Genomic DNA, 21,024 nt, shown 5'->3' on the forward strand with positions numbered 1-21,024 from the left:
AGGCAACAAAAAATCTGTTAAGAGGCGTAAAATTCAAGCTGTTTAAACTGATTTTATGTTTTGCTTCAGGATAGTATGCTGTATACAGTCGTATGTAAACATAAAATTCAGTCTTAAATGGGAATTGTGACATATGGTTGACTATAATTTTCAAATATCAATTTAGATCAACTTCCTGCACTTAACAATTGAGATAAAATGCAAAAATATATATGTATATATGTGAAATTGTCGTACATGCACTATGCAATTTTGCAAAATTGTTGTTTTATATACATACTTTTTTTTGTCATTTCCACATCCACAGTAAATGCACACACATTTAAAGTCAACTCTTTAATGAGTGAAATTGTTTATACAAATAGATTATTTAAAAAGTAATGTCATAAATTCATTCATTTCTGTTCATGTTGAATGACATAAAAATGTTTCAGTGACAACTTTTAGACGCCTATTAATAAATTTCTAATGTTTGATCACGATCTGATGCAGACGCATTTGTTAAAGAAGTTGGAATGTTGATTGAATAATGGATTGAGGCTTGTGTGACGCATTTTTTGATTGGGATCGGAGATTAGAAGTTTATTTATATTTGACATAGTTCTGGAGCTTCTTTTGGAAGGTTTGCTTTTAATTCTTGACTAATTATATTTTTGAACTTCCGGGTGTAATTAGGATGATCGCTTTTTATTTTTTTTGACTACTTCATTATAACAAAATTAATTTCAACTTCCGGGTGGAATAGGATGATCGTTTCTTATGGATTTGTAATCCTCAAATCATATATAATTGCGATTAGTCTTAATTCCTGACTTTAATTACTAGTTTATTGTAACAAATTCAATTCAACTTCCGCGTGGAACAAGGATGATCGTTTCTTATGTTAGACAAATTTTGTCATCCTCAAATTATATACAATTGTAATCTTTACCTAAATTCCTGACTATAATGACTGATTAATCATAGCAAAATTCAATTTTCAACTTCCGGGTGGAATGAGGATGATTGCTTTTTTGTGGTAGACGAGTTTTGCCACTCATAAATTATATAAAACTGTGATCTGGGGATTTTTGACTATAATTACTGTGTTATTATAAAAAATTTAATTCTAAACTTCCACGTGGAACAAGGATGATTGCTTCTTACGACAGAATATTTTGTCATTCAAAAATCCTTTAATTGTGACCTTTTCCTGAATTTCTGACTATAATGACTAAATAATTTTAACAAAATTTTAATTCTCAACTTTCACGTGGAACAAGGATGATCGTTTTTATGTTAGACAAATTTTGTCATCCTCAAGTCATATACAATTGTGATCTTTGCCTGGATTTCGACTGTAATTTCTAGTTTTTTATTACAAATTCAATTCTCAACTTCCGCGTGGAACAAGGATGATCGATTTTTATGGTCGAAAAACTTGCTTTACAACTAACAGGTCTCATACAATTGTAAATTTTGCCTGATTTTTTATTAAAAAATTTCATTTTTTAAACTTCCACGTGTAAACAGGATGGTCGTTTTTATAGAAACCTTTTGTCATCAAACCCACAGACAACTAGGCTTCATTGCTTTTATATTCTTAAATGCCACCGTAATAAGTGAACGACCCCTTAGTATGCCGCTCAAAAAATGATAAAAACTCACCAAATGACATAATTTACTATAAATTATTAAATGCCATAGCAAACATTTTATTTCTTTTGAATCATTTTTAATACTCTATCAAAAGAAGAGTAGCTCTTCCGCGTATTTTTTTCATATAGACTATAAAATCATATTGATTAATTGTTATTGAATGCCATTGATTGTATTTTTGTGGCCAAAACTTGTTGTGTTTCCGTTCAGTTGCGAATAATTGGCCTACATAGTGGACTATAGTCGTTAATTATTACGAAATTTGCATAACTTTTGTGCAATATTGTCTCGACTTCTTCCGTCTTGAACATTCCGTAATGTTCGATCGAATATAGCCAGCATAATCGTATACTAACCTTCAATCTACAAGCTACTCCATCACTTATGAGACAAATTGAACCTAATAATAGCTCCCCATCAAGAAAATGAACAAATCCCATAAAGAATTCCACACTACTGGCTGACGATCTTCTCACTCTAAACTGACTTATTTCTTTCTTTAATTCTTTCTCATTTTTCTTGGTGATGAAAAATATTCCGATATAATTTATATATTTTTTTTTATAATAATATTAAGCCCCGAAAGATCAAATTTTATCGATAAGACAAATTTTTTCCGTTTTCTCATTTCATTATTCTGTCTAATGTTCTTTGTGGAACATGAAAAGGGCACAAAAGAAAAATGTACGGTAGAAGAAAATATACAAAAAGAAATGCGATGTTGTTATTTTATATATTTTCGGTCATACAGAAGAAATTCTTAGTCGTTTTTTGAGTCAAAATAAAAATAATTTTTCAGACTGTTGTGACCGGGAAGTGTGGGATTTGGGAGTGGATGTAACGTGGTTGCTATGTGGGAGTCTAGTGAGAGGTGATTGAACAACCAAAGTAGCCTGAATTTGGTTTAAATATTGACTTTTGTTAACAAAAGGTTTGAATGTTAAAAAAATATTGAAATTTCGACAATTTTGCAATTTTTCCCGCCATTTTTGATTCTTCACTAAAAGATTCAATTTTGAAATTTATAGCTTAATTTATAAGATAGTATCGATTTGAGCTCGCAAATTGTCCGAAAAAAGTGGCAAGAAACCATTAAATGACTTGAGAGTTGTAATTTAAAGCATAAATTGGTTAATTATTCAAATTTTTTTTTAAAAATGTATTTGTTTACATGTTTTTCGATCTATTGTTCGAAAATTATAAAACTCAAAATTCAAAATTTTCGAAAAAATTCAAAAATATCGAAAAATCATTCGAAAAAATTTAAAAAATTTCGAAAAAATATTCAATGAATATTCAAAAATTTTGAACTAATTTTCGAAAATTTCAAAAAATTCGAAAAATTTTCGACAAAAATTCAAAAAATTAATAATATTCAAAAAATAATTTTCGAAAAAAATTCGAACTAAAGAATTTTCGAAAATTGGAAAAACTCGAACTGAAATTTTCAAAATTTTGAACAATATTCGAAAATTCAAAAATTTTTTTAAAAAAATTCAAAATTTTAAACAAATTTGAAAATTCAAAAAATTCAAAAATTCGAACTAATTTTCGAAAATTTAAAGAAAAACAAATATTAGAAAAATCAACAAAATTTTCCAGAACTTTCTAAGTTCAGCATTTGATAATTCATAATATTCACAATAAGTCATCAACTATCAATACTAAAGAATGAATAATCAAAATTCTCAACAGTCATTCACTAGTCATTCATTCAACATCCATTCCCCATCCACACACCGCCCGGGACTTACTTGAGACAAAGAAAAATGTTAGGCTTCTGCATAAATAGACCCTTTTTTAATAAAAATAAATGAATGCCCATTGAATGTGAAGAATTTTTTTTTAAGATTCTCATAAAAAAACATTGAAGATCCTTGATTTTGATTCTATTACTTAATGTTTCTTAAACATTCTATCCAGCAAACATAAATAAATTCTTTTCGGGTAAAGTAAATAAATAAAGAAAGAAAAATTTGAGTGAAGTTTATTTTTGCGTAGGTGATTACGAGAATTTTTTAATCTCGAGTACTTAAACGTTTTGTGTATATATAAATATATATACAGACATAGAATAGTAGCATCAATAATGAAATATTATGCAACGACGTTTAAGTGGAAGAACTCTCAATTCAACCTACACAAATGCAGCAACTGAATTGTGAGAATTCTCAACAAAATGCTTAACTGTGTGCGTCTTAACACATAAACAGTCACAAAGAACATTCACATTTGAAGCGTAGTCGTTGGATATTCCCCATATGATATATGCATAATACCCATAGTTAATAATTCGGGGTGCATGGATGGAAAAAGGACGTAAAATAAATGCAGGAGATAAAAAATTCAGCGTTAATGTTGTCAGCAAATGAGGGATTGACTCGAGGGTGAAATTATGTACTTTAATTTAATATTACTTATTTGAATAGTTTAAAAAAGTATGGCTATATTTTTTTTTATTTACTTCCTATAGTGCTCTTGTTAGGCGTCATCAGATAATTCAAGCTATTTTGCATCTACGTATGAATTATTAATTACATATCCACATTTTTTTCCTCATTTTTTCTACGTTCTGAGAAATGTCAACTGTCATACTCATCATCGATATTTCTAACTTCACATTTGCTACAACTTTATCTGTATAAAGTATTGGGTTACACAAGATGTTACGCATTTAAGGTCCTTTAGGTGATTTTTTTGAAAGTTTTTAAAAGAAAATTTATTGCCTTTTTTTGATGTTCTTGCCAAATGTTGTCATGGCAGGCTGCTGGTGGATGTGATAAATTGAAATTTGATGATTATAGGACATTCTAAAGATTTCTAGAAATTCAAATAATTTTTTTGCCGTTAAGAATTCAAATTATTTTTGATTGGTGAAATTAATTGCACAAAAGTTCAAACAATTTAATTTAAAATTCAAAGTTTTAGATCGTTAGAAGTTCAATTCAGATTCAAAAAATTCTATTTTTGAACATTTTTCAACATTTTTTTGAGTTACAAAATTTTCAAATTTCAATTTTTTTTTTAATTTAGCAGATTTTTAAAATTTAAATATTTTACAAATTTCAAATGATTTTTAAATTTTTTACCGTTAAAATTTTAATAATTTTTAACCGTTTAAAAATTGAATTCAAATTTTTAACTGATTTAAATTCAAATTTGACTGTTAAAATTCAAAAATTTTTAACATTTCAAAAAAATTTTGACAGTTAAAAAATTCTACAAGTTTCAAATGATTTTTTAAGTTTGATTCAATTTTAATAAAACGTTTAATGCATTTTACTTAAATTAAAGTCAATTCTGTAACTTAGCACCAATAACAAATCAACTTTCATTAGAAATTCATCGAATTACTTTTCTATCCCAAGGGTTAATCCTATTAAATTACTAGAAATCTATAGAAACATCAATCAAATAAAACAAAAACAAACACCTAAGCATTAATTTATTCTTTAATGGAAATATACACAAGACATCCATAGCAACTGGTTGGCGAAAAAGATGACTCATACATTTCACTTACATACAGTAAAAATAAAAGTTCAGTCTCATGGAAATTCATTCAAAATCCCTACGGAATTTATTAAAGAACGGAAGGAAAAAAAAATTTTATTTTTTTTGACAAGAGTAAAGAGGAAAGTGAACCTGTAAACGACCTACTAACGATTACAAATGTCTAGCATTTTTGACAATACCCTCGCATAATAAATCAGTCATGCATCCATCTTCTTATTGCTTACACACAATGTCTATGCCTTTTTTTATATAAATTCAATCAAATAGATTTTCTCCCCACATAATTTTTATTTCTGTTATGGAGTGGAAGAGAAGTAAAGAGAATGGAAAATGTTTTATGCATGAAGGCGATGAGTCATAAGTTGAAAAAAAGAAGAAAATGTATTTTCCCTGTTTTTTCTTTCTCGTGCTGTAGCACAGTCATTCTAAGAAAATGTGATTTTCCTTTCTCTAAACAAAACATTAAGGGAATGTCCATCAGTGACGTCAAATTGGAGATTCATGTTTTGAACTATAAACTTCCATGCCACTACCCCATGCCACCCACAACACCTCCAAGTCCCTTCATACCCTACAGAATGCTAGACGTCATACACGCACAACCCCTAAACAGAATATTGGGGATGCCCATTGATGACGTCAACTTAAAGACTCATATTTTGAACTTTAACGTCCCATTTCACTACCCCATGTCACCCACACCACATCCAGACCCCCCTCACACCCTCACAAAATGACTACCCATCATTCCCACACAACCCCAACAACTGCATGCAGTGCCAAAAGAGAGAGAATATTATTGGCAAAATAAAAGAATCGAAAGCAATGATGAATTGAAAAATTTCGCGGAATTAGCTCAAACTGGCGTCTGTGAGGGAAAAGAGGAATGTGGAAATGTTGCGATGCCGAAATGCTTCTTCGATGATTCTTCTGTGTTGTGTGTAATGAGAATGAAATTTCATTGTGTAAAATCAAAGAGACAAGAAGAAGTCAATAAAATAAAAAATAAAGAATTTTTATGTGTTTCGCTGAATATTTTGTTCATTTGAGAGACCTCATGAAATATTAAACGAAAATAAACGAAAATGTAATAATTTTTCTGGATTTTTGGTGGTTTTGAAGCGCATTTGTTGAATTTATTGTAAGGGATTTCTGGAATTTGAATTAAATGGGTTAGAATTGAACTGAATTGAACTTGTATTGATCTGAATTGAACTGAATTGAACTGAATTTGAACTAGAATTGAACTGAATTTGAACTAGAATTGAACAAGAATTGAACTGGAATTGAACTAGAATTGAACTAGAATTGAACTGGAATTGAACTAGAATTGAACTAGAATTGAACTAGAATTGAACTGGAATTGAACTAGAATTGAACTGAATTTGAACTAGAATTGAACTTGAATTGAACTGAATTGAACTTGAATTTAACTTGTATTGAACTGAATTGAACTAAATTTGAATTGAACTAGAATTGAACTGAATTGAACTGAATTGAACTGAATTGAACTGAAATTGAGATGAATTGAACTGCATTTGACAAAATTGAACTAATTTGAACTTCACAACAAATTCTCCAAAATCTTTTCCATCAATTTCATAACAACACGAGCATCACATCAGCATAACAATCATTTTGTGTACATCGACGTCATATCACATTAATTTTGCGACATCTTCAAACGCTCTAATCGCTGATTTACGACCATGACAAATGAAACGAACTGGAATGAATTGAAATTTTTTACTGAACAACGTGATTTTTTTTGCTGAGTTTTAACATTTATTTGCCATTTTCTGAGACTTTAACTGCGAAATGATTGAATAATTGTCATTTAAGTGAATCTCCAAGCCGGCAAAATTATAATTGCACAAATTCCAAGCCTAATATTGAACAATTGTATACAAAACTCAAATCATCCAGTCAATCGACCAGCCAGAACGCATGCAACACACTTCTGCTCGAATAAATTCATAAAAAAACTCTAAGTTGAAGGCACTTCTCCCTCATTCATTTTAATTTATTGCCTAAAAATATAACAAAAACATGAACATCAAGAAGGAGGAGAGAGTAAAGTTGCAGAGTATAGCATCAACATGGGTAATAAGTGACGATTAAAAATATATATGCTCAATGTATAGAATATTTCACACCATCTTATTTATTCCTATACATGCTGTTTAATGGACTTTTTTAAAGTTTTTAATGGTTAGTTTTGTATTCGTTATGCATCTTCACTATAGCTGTGTATATACACACAATGCCACAATACATTAACAATCCCGTACCCTTCAGTTCTCTCAAAAATTCTCTCAAAATATTCTCAATTCTCTTCCCGTACACAACGTTCCCTTTTTAGTATTCTTTTAGACGTCAATATATCGAGTTGCTGATTCATCGCTGCTGCACTTTCTAATAATCTTTCCTGTGGCATGATCAGTGAATATATATATATTTTTATAAATGAAAAGAGACTTGCGGTAGTGCCTTAAATAATAATATAAAGAATCTTTTGAGTCGCGCTCAATTGTAAGCAGCATAAATAAAAATTTTTTGTGAAATTCATGAAAATAATAATAAGAACACATTAGACGACGCTATCGTCAAAAAGCATCAAAACATGTGGAGAGCATGCTTTATGGAATCAAAAGAATAAAAATGAGAATTTAGTTCAAGTGAAATGCATATCCAAAAATAAAAAAAAGAAAGAAAAAAAGTGAAATTTATGTGCATTAATTTTGAAGGCAGAAGCAACATCAAAAAGAAAAAGAAGATAGAAAGTGAGGGGTCAAGCTGAATGAGAATTGACCCTTAGATTTTTATTATTACATTATGTACAGTGATGATCTAAAAAGTTTAAACTAATGAAGTAAATTGAGTAAATTAAATGAAAATTAAGTCGAAGGAAATTTGACAAAAGAGAGACGTAAAAAATACAAAATTTTTTGTAGTTGCTTGCATTCTTTTGTTTATTTGCCTTTGTTGAGACTGAAAATACATTGTATGTGAGATTATAATAAGCAAAATATAAATTAGTTGTGGATAGAATGGATTATAATACAAATCGATGGTCCGACTTTGATTCGATTTCTACATATTCTTGTGAAGTAAGTAGATTTAAAGAGGTTATTATTAGGTTAAAAGAGGTTAGAGCGCAATTTTGGATTGAATTTATTGGATAATTAAAGTTTTGGAGGGAATCGGTTTTGTTAATGGATTGACCGGCATCGTATAAGAAACCACTAAGAATCTTAATATAAATTTCTTCATATTCAATTTTGTTTTAATTAAAATGTTAACATACTGCATTGTTATAGCTTTAAAATGTTTATTCTTATGTTGAAACTTTTTAAATATTTTTTTTGACTTTTTTGAAAATTTTCTTATTTTTTTTTGAAAAGAAATTAGAAATTTGAATTTTTTAACTTTAATTTTTTCAAACTTTTTTGAAATTTATTTATTTTAAATTTTGGAAAGTTAAATTTAAATTTTTTTAAAATTTCAATTTTTTTTAAAAATTGAAGATTTTTAAAAATATTGTGAAAATAAATTTGAATTGAATTTAATTTGAGTTGAAATTTCAATTTAGAAATTTTTGAATTTTTAAAACTTTTTTAAATTTTTTGAATTTATTTATTTTAAATTTTAAAAACTGATTTTTGAATTTTGAAGATTTTGAAATTTTGAATTTTTTTAAATTTTTGAATTCATGTTTCGCCAATTAAAAGTTCAAGTTCTAATATTTTATTTTAAAATTTTCTTTTTGAATTTTTTAAAATAAATTTTGAATTGCAAAATTTTAAAAATCTTTTGAATTCAAACAGATTTAAGATAAAATCTTGAAAATTTGAAATTTTATTTTTTAAATTTTCAAAAATTTTTAAAATTTAATAATTTTAGTTAATTTTTTTTAAATTTTAATTTTAATTTTTTAAATTTCAAAATTTCAAAAATTTCTCAAATATAATTTTCTAATTTTAAATTTCCAAGAATTTAAATTTTCTAAATTTTAAAAAATTGAATAAATTCGTTAAAAAATGTCTAAATGTCATCAATATAATTCAAACATTTCATATCCGTTTAAATTTGAAACAAAAAAATCTTCAAAATTCATCACAAAAACTCCATCCCAAAAAATGACACAGCACAAAATGCGTCCCAATCATATTTCAAACAATACATCTCCCTTGAATACAATTTCTCTCCCTACTCAGCTGTTCAAAGTCTCAAACATCACGTGCATCCAAACTGTTTCTTTTTCAACATTTTTGCTCAATTAAGCAAAAAACAAAAAAAAAAAGAAAACCAGAAATAAAGTTTTGAAATAAAAATAAATCTGCAATATGACAAATATTTATTGCATCCATTCATACATTCAATGTGTGGCATATCTTCATAGAAATCCCTATGAATAAGTTTCGAGAAAAAAAAAACTTTTTTTTCTCTCCTATGCTATGTGCTGTGTGTTTACATCTTTGCGACACGTGAGAAAAAAAAAATAGTCAAAAAAACTTTAACCTAAATTATAAATGATTCAGTTTTGAGAGGTTAATTATATGTTTTCACAGAAGGACAGAAGGTAAACATTGAAAAAAAAAGGTTTGATGGCTCTAAATTGCCTGGTTCTAAAATTAAACAATATAATAGAAGAGAATTGATGAAATGAACATTCCAATGGTGAAAGATTGACTTTTGGGTATCGAAACTGTGGAGTTATTGTTTTGAGATTTTAACTGATTTTATCGGACGAGTGTCTGAGTGACGTTTTGTATGAATTAATGACCATTAAACAATTGTATGTACCGGCGTATCTACCTAAAGGAAGAGGGGTGGGGGTAGAGGTGCGGGGTCAGGGTTTTAAAGTTAAACGTTCTAAACAATTTAGCCCCATTTTACCAATTCGAGACTAAGTATGAACTCATTCAAATGAGGTATGCGGCACTAGACTTAGAAGTCACACAGAGTTTTTGCTCGGGTATGACACTCGGGTACCGAGCGAATTAATGGTTATTGTTGAGTATTTCTAGTTCAAGTTTCAAAATCCTAACCTAGAATATTCAACCAATGAGTAATCGATGAAGTTATCTCATGCAGCTCTAGGCTTTACTTAGAAGCAACACGAATATTTGTTCGGTTCTGTCACTCGTGTACCGAGCGGTTCGGGAATTTTCGGTTTTTGCTGAATAATTCTATTCTGAGTCTGAAAATTCTAACTTAGAATATTCAAGAACATTTTATAGCAAACCCCAGTTCCTCTCCCTTCTTACTCCACCACTGTCCAATTAACATAAACAAAATTAAAGCTAAATACGTGACCGCGTTTCATCCAGCAAAGAATTTGTGTTGAAAATTACAAATATGTATAAAAAATAATAAAAACAATTTGAATATCAATTCACACATCAAAGAACTATTTAGCTTAAGCAACTTTATTTTTTTGCTACAATAGCCTTTGATGACTAATAATTACTGAGGCGACGACAGTCGTCGACTTGACAATTTCATATGAAAATATCCAAAGCATAATTCGATACATTTGTTTTTATAATTTCTTAATATGAACATCTGGAATTTGAATTTTTTAAATGTTATTCCAAATGTCGACTCCGTTAGTTCTCATTTTTTATTATCACAAAAATATAAACCATAATATGTGTTACATAGCTATTGGTCTCATTGTTTGGGATTAAAATATGGATATAACAAAATGTTACAAACGAGGCGCTTTAAATGTTAACAACTGTCAAGAGCAATATTTTCAATAATTTGTCTTTAATTTAATCAGTTTTTATTGGAGACAGTTTTATTGAGCATTGAATGTTCCTCGTTCGGGTCGTCTGCGACAATATCAGCTGGTTTGATTAATGCGGTAGATGTATTGACATATGGAAGAGTTTTTTGAACTTTATGTTAATTGCAGAAGTTGAAATAATGTTGAGGCTAACGAACTTGAGAAATTTGAATTTTTTCAACAAAAATTTTCTCACTTGAAGACTTTGGAATGTAATTTTAAGCTGAATAAGCTGTATTATGTGACTTTAAATGTATTAAGCTGTTGTTTTATCGTGAGCAAATTGAATTAATAAAATTTTTCAGGCTGATTCATTCTAAATAGTAGTATATCTTTAATTTATTTATCGCCACGTGTATTTTCCCGCCAAAAATACCAAAAATGATTGATTTTTGACCAATCTGTCCAATTATTAACCGGATCAAGTCTCCATGACAACTCATGTCTCGAAAAAATAGCAAACGTAATTCAACAAACTGTCAACAAGAGTCACACGAGAAAAAGAAACACGCTACAATCCTCCTAATTAAATACAATTAAGGTGACTTAGCCTCTGATATATCAAATGTGATATTGAAAGGTTCAGTGACGCATTATAAGTGAATAAACAATAATATGTCTCAATGATATTATATTGTCTTCACTACATTCTTTAAATTGTGTCAGTTTGCAATGATTATCGTATGTGGAAAGGAAGTGGAAGCAAATATTTAACGAAAAATAACTTCTACTCAAAAAAAAAGTGATAAAGAACTTTCATTCATATTTTTATTATCTAAACATTGACATTGGCTTCAATTAGCTCCGTCAGAAGTTGTGCAAAATTATATTCTACGTAAATTATTTCTGTTCTTGTTCTTCTTATTCTCGACATTATTTGAGTTGACAAAAATAAGCTTCAAAGTAATAAAAAAAAATTGAGAGAATTCATATTCAGTACAAAATCATCTGTCTACGAGGATGGATGTGCTCTAAATTCGTTCAAGGTTTAACGGAAACAAATATATATAAAAAAAGGTTTGAAATTATCAAGTTCTTGACCTCTTTTGATATATGCAAATTAGATTGAATTTAATGGATTTATAGACACTTGATGTGACACGTTCACATTGTGACATGAGTGAATGATTAGAAAAAAAGTTAACGGACTTTTGGAATTTGAATTTTTTGGACCTCCACTTCGAAAAGTTTTTTGAATTTTAATGAAGTTTAAAGTGAACATTTTAAAGTTATGAGAATAAAAATTGAATTAAAAAAATGGCAAAAGAATCATAAAATATCCCACAAGTCTAAAGAATAATGTGTTTACAAGTTATGATTGATTAATAAGACAGTTGAAAACAAAAATGAACCTTTTCTCACTTTATCTAAATTATGGCATGAAAAATCACGTTTTAATGAGGTAGCGGTCATTTGAGATTTTATATGTAGACTAATGAACTCATTGTATTTAATATAATTCATTATATATTGTTCTAGATGTTTTACACAATCACATTGTTATGATAAAATATAATTATTACAAAAGACTAGAAATTAAATTTTATTTCAAACTTGTATGTTGAGTGCGATAAACAACATTACATAAAAAAATTCACATGAATTAGAATGGAAAAGTTCCAGTAATTGTGTTATCAATCTTTATATTCTTTAACGACTAGAATTTATTTACATTTACATGTTTGAAGAATCAGTTAGGAGACGATTGAGGAATAAATATTAAAAAGAATTTGTTTGTTAAAACTTTTTTTTGAGGGTTTTTCTTCTGTAAACAGAATGTTGCTGATATTCGTGTTTTGTTTTTTCCGGTAGTCCTTTAATTTCTGTTGATTAGATTGTCCATCTGTCCTACAGTATGGCAATCAGATTGACATTTTCTAAGAATTCAACTTTCCATCACTCTACACATCTGTCGGACACTTTTCGGCCAGTTTATCGGTCATTTTGTCCGCCAGTTCGACAATTCATTTATTTGTCAGTAATTCCGTCAATCTCCCTATTCGTCAGTCAATTCGTCACATTTTCGACCAGTTTGTCCGACAGTCTGTTTGTCATCTTGTCCGTCAGTCTGTCCGCCATTCTGTCCGTTCGTTTATCAAACATTTTGTCTATTCGTCAATTTTTTGGCCAGTTTGTCCGTCAGTCTGTCCATATGCTTGTCCGTCATTCTGTCCGTCAGTCTGTCCATCCGCTTGTCCGCCATTCTGTCCGTCAGTCTGTCCGCCAGTCTATTTGTAAGCTTGTCCGTCAGCATATCTGCTTCTTCTGTCCCATTTTCCTATCAAAATTTACACACTAACTTAAGTACTTTGACTTTTTTACTCCAAAAATGCGCATCAGAACTGCGTAGTCAGGAAGTCTCCATTTCCAGTAAACATATTGATGTGCTTACTCAAAAAAAAAAAAGTTAAATCATTTAAGTTTACACAATGGATAAGAAGGAAAAAAAGAAGAAGTTTTTCTAACTCAATATTTAACAAACATCTGAAGAGAAATATCGAATTTCAGTTCATGATTTTGACGCAGCTGGTTGACGAGTGGAAAAAAAATTCTTAGTGACTAGATCAGCATTTATACAGCATAGAACAGTTCTCTTTTTCATGACCTACAATGTTGTGCTCGTGTACATTGAAATAAAAATTGCGAAAATCGTAAAAATATTAACGAATTTTTGATATTCGACATAAAAAAAAATATTTTTTTGTCGGCGACACTAAATACTTTGTATTCATGCCCTCACATAAACAGGAAATATATGGGTAGATTTTTTTTTTTATATGTACATGTATGTTATCATTGAAAGTTAAAGATAAGAGAGGCGTCGAACGTTTATTATTATTACATATTATAATCAGTTGCTAAATGAATTGTCATAAATGTAGGCATCAACACTCATTATCATAAGTGCATCCTGTTCCATCTTTGCAAACACACATAAAGACTCACAAATTTCATTCATTTAAATGGAAAAGAAAACAGAAAAGAAAGAAAAAATGAAATAAAAAAGATGAATATTCTTTTCGGTACCTGCGATGAATTTTTAAGTACTTTTTCAAATGGAAGTAACGGATATTTGATGGGGTGATGGTGGATAAAGCGCATTTGTTGTAGACTTGAGTGTGATGAGAGTCTTTGGGGTTCTTGGTGAATATTTCATTAGTTTGAAGTAGAATTAGAATTAAGTTTTTCAACTGTTATACCAGTGCTGCACAACCTTTTCAGACCAAGGCACACCCCAACCATTGAACAATTTCCTATTTAAAACTCAGGACTCAAAAAAATCAATTTATGGGTTTTTTGAGAATATTTCGAGTCACAACTGAGATTTCTAAAACACACAAGAGTGTCGCAGCTCACAGGTTGCCCACGACTGTGTTAGATGTAGGAATCAATCTGATTACATCTTATATACCTAAGAATAGCTCATATCATTATGACAGTGCAGAGTTGGCAAGAATTTAATAGTCCACACTTTAGGCGTCTCTATATTGATGTCCTGACAGCTCTAGACCGTGACTTAGCCTTCTTCTAGATGCAATCTTGTTAGTTACATGCTTAAAATATCATTAATCTTGAATTTGAGCTCTTTTACCTGCCACCCTTAAATGCCGGTATTCTGTCACTCAACTAGACAAATCTGGTTCCTCTAGAGTATCAATCACTCATTATGCACATCCCAAAACAATCCAAGTTACCTCTAAATTCGTAAAATAAACAATAGACAAAGTCAGCCTGTCCTGCCAGGATAATCCATAATCCAATTTGTTCCATTCTCTTTCCCAAGTTCCTTAAAAATGTGCTTAAAATATGTTGGCGCATTCATGAAAAATTTACATGCAGTGAATCCTTGAAATGTTTAACACGTTCGAGAGTTCCAAAGTCATAAATCTATCTCTGTGCTGTTGTTGTAGTTATGAGGAAAAATAAGAAATTCTCAAAAAATTTCCCATGAAGAATCCCTAACCGTAAAAAAGAAGAAACTGCTTGCTGACTCAATCAAAAAACACACGAGAGTCGGGGCAAATGAAAAAAAAATATTGCAGCATAAAATTTCCATTATTGTTGTTGTTGTTGTACGTCCTTCTCTTACTCTCGATGCATCGTCAAAATGTTGCAGTCGATTGCACTTTTTATTTCTAAGAAATTTTGCGCATGTGCATTGGAAAACATGCTTGCAGTGCACTATAAAAAGACTTTTTACTATCGGCCTTAATGGTCATGATAAAGTTTGCTCATAGAACTGTAGATTTAGTTGTAGATTCATGTGAGACATCAGCAGAAAAATTTGTGCTTATTAATTAATTCTAATTCTTGTTTGATTCTTTCAGGGCTTAGAAACTTATCAGCAATCTCCCGTCAAATTAAGACCGAAAGAGCAACTTTCGGTACCAAAAACAGAACGAATAAATTCATACAGATTCTCAATGGCGAATCTAGAAGAGACACAAGAGTCCGAACTCGACTCAATTCTCACCGAATTAAGTATGTTGGAACAAAAAGGTGATTTAAGACAAAGTCGAACACAAACCCATAGCCGATCAAGTTCTATTGTGTCCGGTGTTAATTCAACAATATCGACAAGTACGACAGCAACTATTACGTCAACAGAACGTACTGATAGTCCTGATAATGATTCAGCATTCAGTGATACTGTATCACTGTTATCAAGTGAATCATCAGCATCAAGTGGACTTAGTTCATTGCATAATAATAATAATATTAGTAAAATAATTCCATCATCTCAAAATAATCTTGTTCAAGTAAGTCTACATACTTGTTATTTTTTTTTATTGGCAAGAATTTTATGACTAACTGTTTGACCTACTTTACGTTTCTGCAGGATTCAAAATCTTCAAAGATTCAACTCGCCCTACAAAAATTAGAGCATGCATCAGTGAGGAGGCTGTTTGTCAAAGCATTTACCGAAGATGGCTCATCAAAGTCATTGTTGGTTGATGAGAGGATGAATTGTGGCTTTGTGACTAAATTATTAGCCGGTATGTCAAAGCATTTACATTCAGCATGAATGACATAATAATCAATTATTTAATTTATTTGCAGATAAAAATCATGTCAGTATGGAAGTCTCATGGGGATTGATAGAGTATTTGCCAGAGCTTTTTATTGAACGCCTTTTTGAAGATCATGAACAATTAGTTGAAAATTTATTAATGTGGAGTAGCGATAGTAAAAATCGTGTTTTGTTTATCAAACGTAATGACAGAGTGTCCTTATTTAATACACCCGAAAAATATTTACCGTCATTTGAAATGGCACCGGGTACGGAGCATGATGAAGAATCAAGGTGAGTTATTGGAAAGGGACTTATTGAGTTTGCGGAACTGATGAGTTCCTCATTCTTAGGATTAATTAATATAGACTTGTTATCCACATATCCTTTATCCAGAATCTGCCTTTACCTTATGTCATAGTTGACCGTAGCACTAGTGATTAACGATGCATTCTGTTAAGTTGTCTATTTGGATATGATTCGAACGAGGACATGTAACAAGTTTTCCCTTTCCCAGACTTGAACCCATGATCGCTTGGTCAGTTTGTAATCAATGAGTGTCAAATAATGAATCCACTAGACCATCGAGTCACTTAGAATCATCAAAGCATCAAAAAACCTTTTAGCTTTTCAGATCTTTAAGATCCAGAGCTGCGCCAGGGCGATACGCGGCTAATGATTGTTTAACGAGTGAGGGTGCGCCAGACCACTGCATAAATTGACCTACAGTTTATAGTAGGATCAGAACTACTCCTTTGATGACATTACTGCCTGTAATTCCGCCACCGAGCCAATTCGACTCACTAAAGCATCATATGACTCTATATTCCCTTTATATAATGCATACTCCCATGTATCTTATTCTACACTATGTTACATACAAGCCTCAACCGAAACCGCACATGACTTACGGTTCATGGCATTTCTAAGCATTTTTAACGGTACTCTAGTGTGTCGCGGCATACAGGTTGTGCTCAACTGATCTAAATTGTCCTCCATAGCAATGTGTATCAATTGGTGTACCCAATGACTATACCAAATGCCATTATATACCTTACATTGCATCCCCTATCTTAATACTATCACATCCTCAATATATCCAACAATATCTAATAATTCCTCAATTCTTTTCTCATTTTAGAAATTTATTACTCGAAGAGTTTTTTACAAATAATAATCAAATATCACTCGAAGGTCCATTATATTTGAAAAGTGAATCAAAGAAAGGCTGGAAACGATATCATTTTGTTCTTAGAGCATCTGGATTATATTATTATCCAAAAGAGAAGGAAAAGTCAAAATCATCAAAAGATTTAATGTGCTTGGCACTATTTAATGCACACAATGTATACAAAGGTATTGGATGGAAGAAAAAGTATAAAGCACCGTCAGATTTTGGTTTTGCATTAAAATGTCCCAAAGTTAATATAACTGGTAAAGGAATGAAAATGTTGTGTGCTGAGGATGCAGAGACACTTGAAAAGTGGATTATGTGCTGTCGTATTGCAAAGTATGGAAAGAAATTATTTGATAATTATAAGAATTTAGTAGATGACTTAGCACGTGAGGATTTGGATAAAATAGCATCAACGAGACTCTCATTTACGCCAATAACAACACAATTGAGTACTGATAAGCTTAGTGTCGGAAGTCAAAATGGACGTTTATCACGTGCAAGTACAAGTTCAAGTTCCAGTGGTTGTCTATCCGATGATAATAATGGATTTGAGGCTGAATTTACAACCGGAACAATAAAACGAAAGCCAACAATGAAACCAAATCTTCCATTAACGTCCAAAACACGTCAACTCATTAAGGAAGTTGATGACTCTCCAGCATCACGTAATGATGATACAATCGATCAAAATGGAACATTAACACGTCGTAATATACACAATAATAATGGTACATTAAAGAGACAGAACTCAAATCGATGCTCATTTGAGAGCCTTAAGTCCATCCCATCACCAGTTACACCCGATGAAGTGTCATATAAGCCTTTGATCAAATCAACAGACACAATTGACTCAGTATCAAAAATGCCCTCCTGTATGACAGATTCAATGCTATCACTTCCACCACCACCACCCGAAACGACAACCGAATGCATCATGACTGCATCAACCTTGTCATTAAATTCATTACCATTACCAGAACCTCCAGATGAGGATACACTTAAGCAAATAACACGCGAATCGTTGATCGATTCGACAATTGACGAGTCATTAGTAATGCCTAGCAATCCAACAGTGACAGTTCCAATACAACAACAACAGCCAACATACAGTGCACCATCAACAATTATTGCACCAACACCAACAATAGTACAGCACCAAAAAATGCCTGAAGTTGAACCAATTTATAAGACTATATTAAAAGCACCGCCATATAAATCACCACCACCCGTACATAATACAAAATACAGTACACCACCGCCAATACCACAAAAGTCTGTATCATTTGCCGACTCACCACCGCCCGTAATATTGAGAAAGAAAGTCTGCTTCGATGATGAAATCGAACGTATTCCATTATCACCAAGAAATGAACGTCCACCACCACCAATACGCGATCGGGCAACACATCTTACATCATCAAATAATTCATCACCAAAACGCCTTTGTGACTCAGTATGTAATCCAACTCAAGACTTTTGGAATGATTTACAACGTGTAGTTAATAAAAAATTGAGTGTTGCACAAAAGTGTAAAATGGATCTACAAATGACACCCGGTGAAGTATTGGGTTTTCGTGATGCTGATCCAATTTATGAGACAAATTTAAATTATCGTGAAACGTCAACGACAAATTGGGTGATTGAGCATTATGGAGATAATTTATATGAGAATTGGAATGGCAATAATAATAATAATAATACTAGTAATGTTAATAGAAGTAGTAATAGTAATAGTCCAAATGGAACATTGCAAAATCCAGTCATTTTTCGTGACGTAAAACAAAATCTTCCATTAAGTCCACAAAGAAGATCTCGCGGTCCACCAGTACCCGTACGTAATTCATCAACACGACTTAGTGTCTCGACTAACGGATCGACGACGGATATGCAATAATTAATGAGAAAATAATTAAATTAAATTTTAAAAATTTAAAAAAAAAATTGGACTGGATATACTAATATAATAATTATATTATTATAAAAAAATTATAAAAATTATTATTAATAATTATTAATATTTGAAAAATTATAAAAAAATAATGAAAAATAATTTTTTGCCAAAGAAATTGAAATTTTTTTTAGATAAAAAAGAATGTGAAAGAACTCTATCGTTATTGAGATGAAGTGATGGAACTGCCACTCGATGACATTATGAATCATTAAACGATAATAAATAAAGGAAAAATTGTGATTTTTATGAATGTAAAACTATGAGTCGTGGTTGGATATTGTTTTCTGTGAGGATTGAGGGATGAAAACTGGATTTTTGGTTCAGGTGGCTTCACATTTGGTGAAATGTAAAGGTGGATTCACACTAGATTTGAATTGTAAAGGCGCATTTACAGTAATTTGAATTATAAAGAAGCAATCACAATAGATTTGAGTTGTTAAGGTGTCTTCACACTAGATTCTTGTTGTAAAAGTGTCTTCACACTAAATTCTAGTTGTAAAAGTGTCTTCACATTAGATTCAAATTGTAAAGGTGCTTTCACACTAGATTCTAGTTATTAAGGTGTCTTCACTCTAGATTCTAGTTGTTAAGGTGTCTTCACACTAGAGTCTAGTTGTAAAGGTGTCTTCACACTAGATTCTAGTTGTTAAGGTGTCTTCACACTAGAGTCTAGTTGTAATGGTGTCTTCACACTAGATTCTAGTTGTAAAGACTCATTCACACTGAATTCTAATTGTAAAGCCGCATTCACACTAGATTGAAGTTGTAAAGGTGCATTCACATTAAATTTGGATTGTTGAGATGCCTTCACATTAGATTCTAGTTGAAAAGGCGCATTCACACTAAATTTGAATTGTAAAGGTGCCTTCACACTAAATCCAAATCGTAAAGAAGCCATCAAATCCAACAGAAAACATATCCATCCCAAAAATAACCCCTAACAACTCGAATCTTACAATAATAATCTATAACACTTGATATATGATACATAACTCATTACATTAATATTATTATGTGTCAAAAAAACATCATTCATTTTGGAAATTTAATTAATTTCATGTGATGTATAAAAACAAAAAACTACTTTTTTCCTCCTTTAACTCTTCTAAATCTATTTTTATTAATTCTGTTAAGTGAAGATGTGAAGATGGATAAAGCAAAAAAAACCCGATTTTAAGACAATTTCTCGAGAAAGTTAAGCACTTATTAAGGAACTCTATCTTAATTATGATTACGCGCATAATCTAGATGAAAGATGCTTTTATGTCTGTATAGGCTCAATTCTTATTGAGATTTTTTATTTTTATTTAATTTAATTGTATTCAAATTTCATTTATTTTCATATTGTGTAAATGTCTACACCACAACTTTATACATACTCTTGAGCAAAAATTCATTCAGTTTTATTTCCACTCATGTAAAATTTAATGGAAGTAATATACAAAAATATTAAGGGCTCATTATAGTTTAATTAATGGCCTTACACAATGCTTTTTAAGAGAATAAAATGATGGAATGAGAAAACTTTTTTGTAAAATATACACTTATTATTATTTTAATATTATTATTATTATTATAGATATATTATAGAATAAATGTAAGCTTTTACAAGATGCAGCAAGAATTGAGGACTTTTTTTTTATTTACTAGCTTTATGTTACAGGATTTGGTATTGTTTTCAGGTTTCTTGGAGATTCTTTAAGTTTTTGACCATTTCACTAAGTTCGAATCCTTCCAGATTATATTGATAGAAAAAAATTGCTGATCACATTTCTGACGTACGATGAACTGCTTGATGTGTTCAGTCAAAAATTTGACAGAAAGTGACTTGGTCTTGGTTCCGAAATTAATCAGCTCTCCTTACAAAATACCTTCCCTTTTCCCCCTCTCCTTCAAAAAAAGAACAAAACGGCTACTTGGTAGACTTTTATCTTTCC

General features: G+C 30.6%; 1 protein-coding gene across 4 annotated transcripts in view; it reads left to right on the plus strand.

Moving 5' to 3' along the window:
• Nucleotides 1-20,641, plus strand: part of pico (ras-associated and pleckstrin homology domains-containing protein pico) — a 101,362-nt gene extending 80,721 nt beyond the window's left edge. Inside the window, exons 1-5 of one of the 4 annotated variants that reach the window (XM_070638171.1) lie at nt 7,535-8,264; nt 15,277-15,708; nt 15,789-15,945; nt 16,010-16,253; nt 17,101-20,641. In XM_070638171.1, coding sequence (XP_070494272.1) covers nt 8,205-8,264; nt 15,277-15,708; nt 15,789-15,945; nt 16,010-16,253; nt 17,101-19,030 — 2,823 coding nt within the window. In that variant the 5' untranslated portion in view covers nt 7,535-8,204 and the 3' untranslated portion in view covers nt 19,031-20,641. Of the gene's footprint in view, nt 1-7,534; nt 8,265-11,895; nt 11,966-12,072; nt 12,351-15,276; nt 15,709-15,788; nt 15,946-16,009; nt 16,254-17,100 lie in introns of those variants that run through there. The other 3 variants (XM_070638172.1, XM_070638173.1, XM_070638170.1) reach the window with 3 other exon arrangements.
• Nucleotides 20,642-21,024: the final 383 nt, after the last annotated feature.

Source organism: Chironomus tepperi, unplaced genomic scaffold (assembly GCF_022539635.2).
Source record: "Chironomus tepperi strain 1889 unplaced genomic scaffold, CSIRO-AGI_Ctep_v1 contig_171, whole genome shotgun sequence".
In the NCBI taxonomy this organism is placed as follows: domain Eukaryota; kingdom Metazoa; phylum Arthropoda; class Insecta; order Diptera; family Chironomidae; genus Chironomus; species Chironomus tepperi.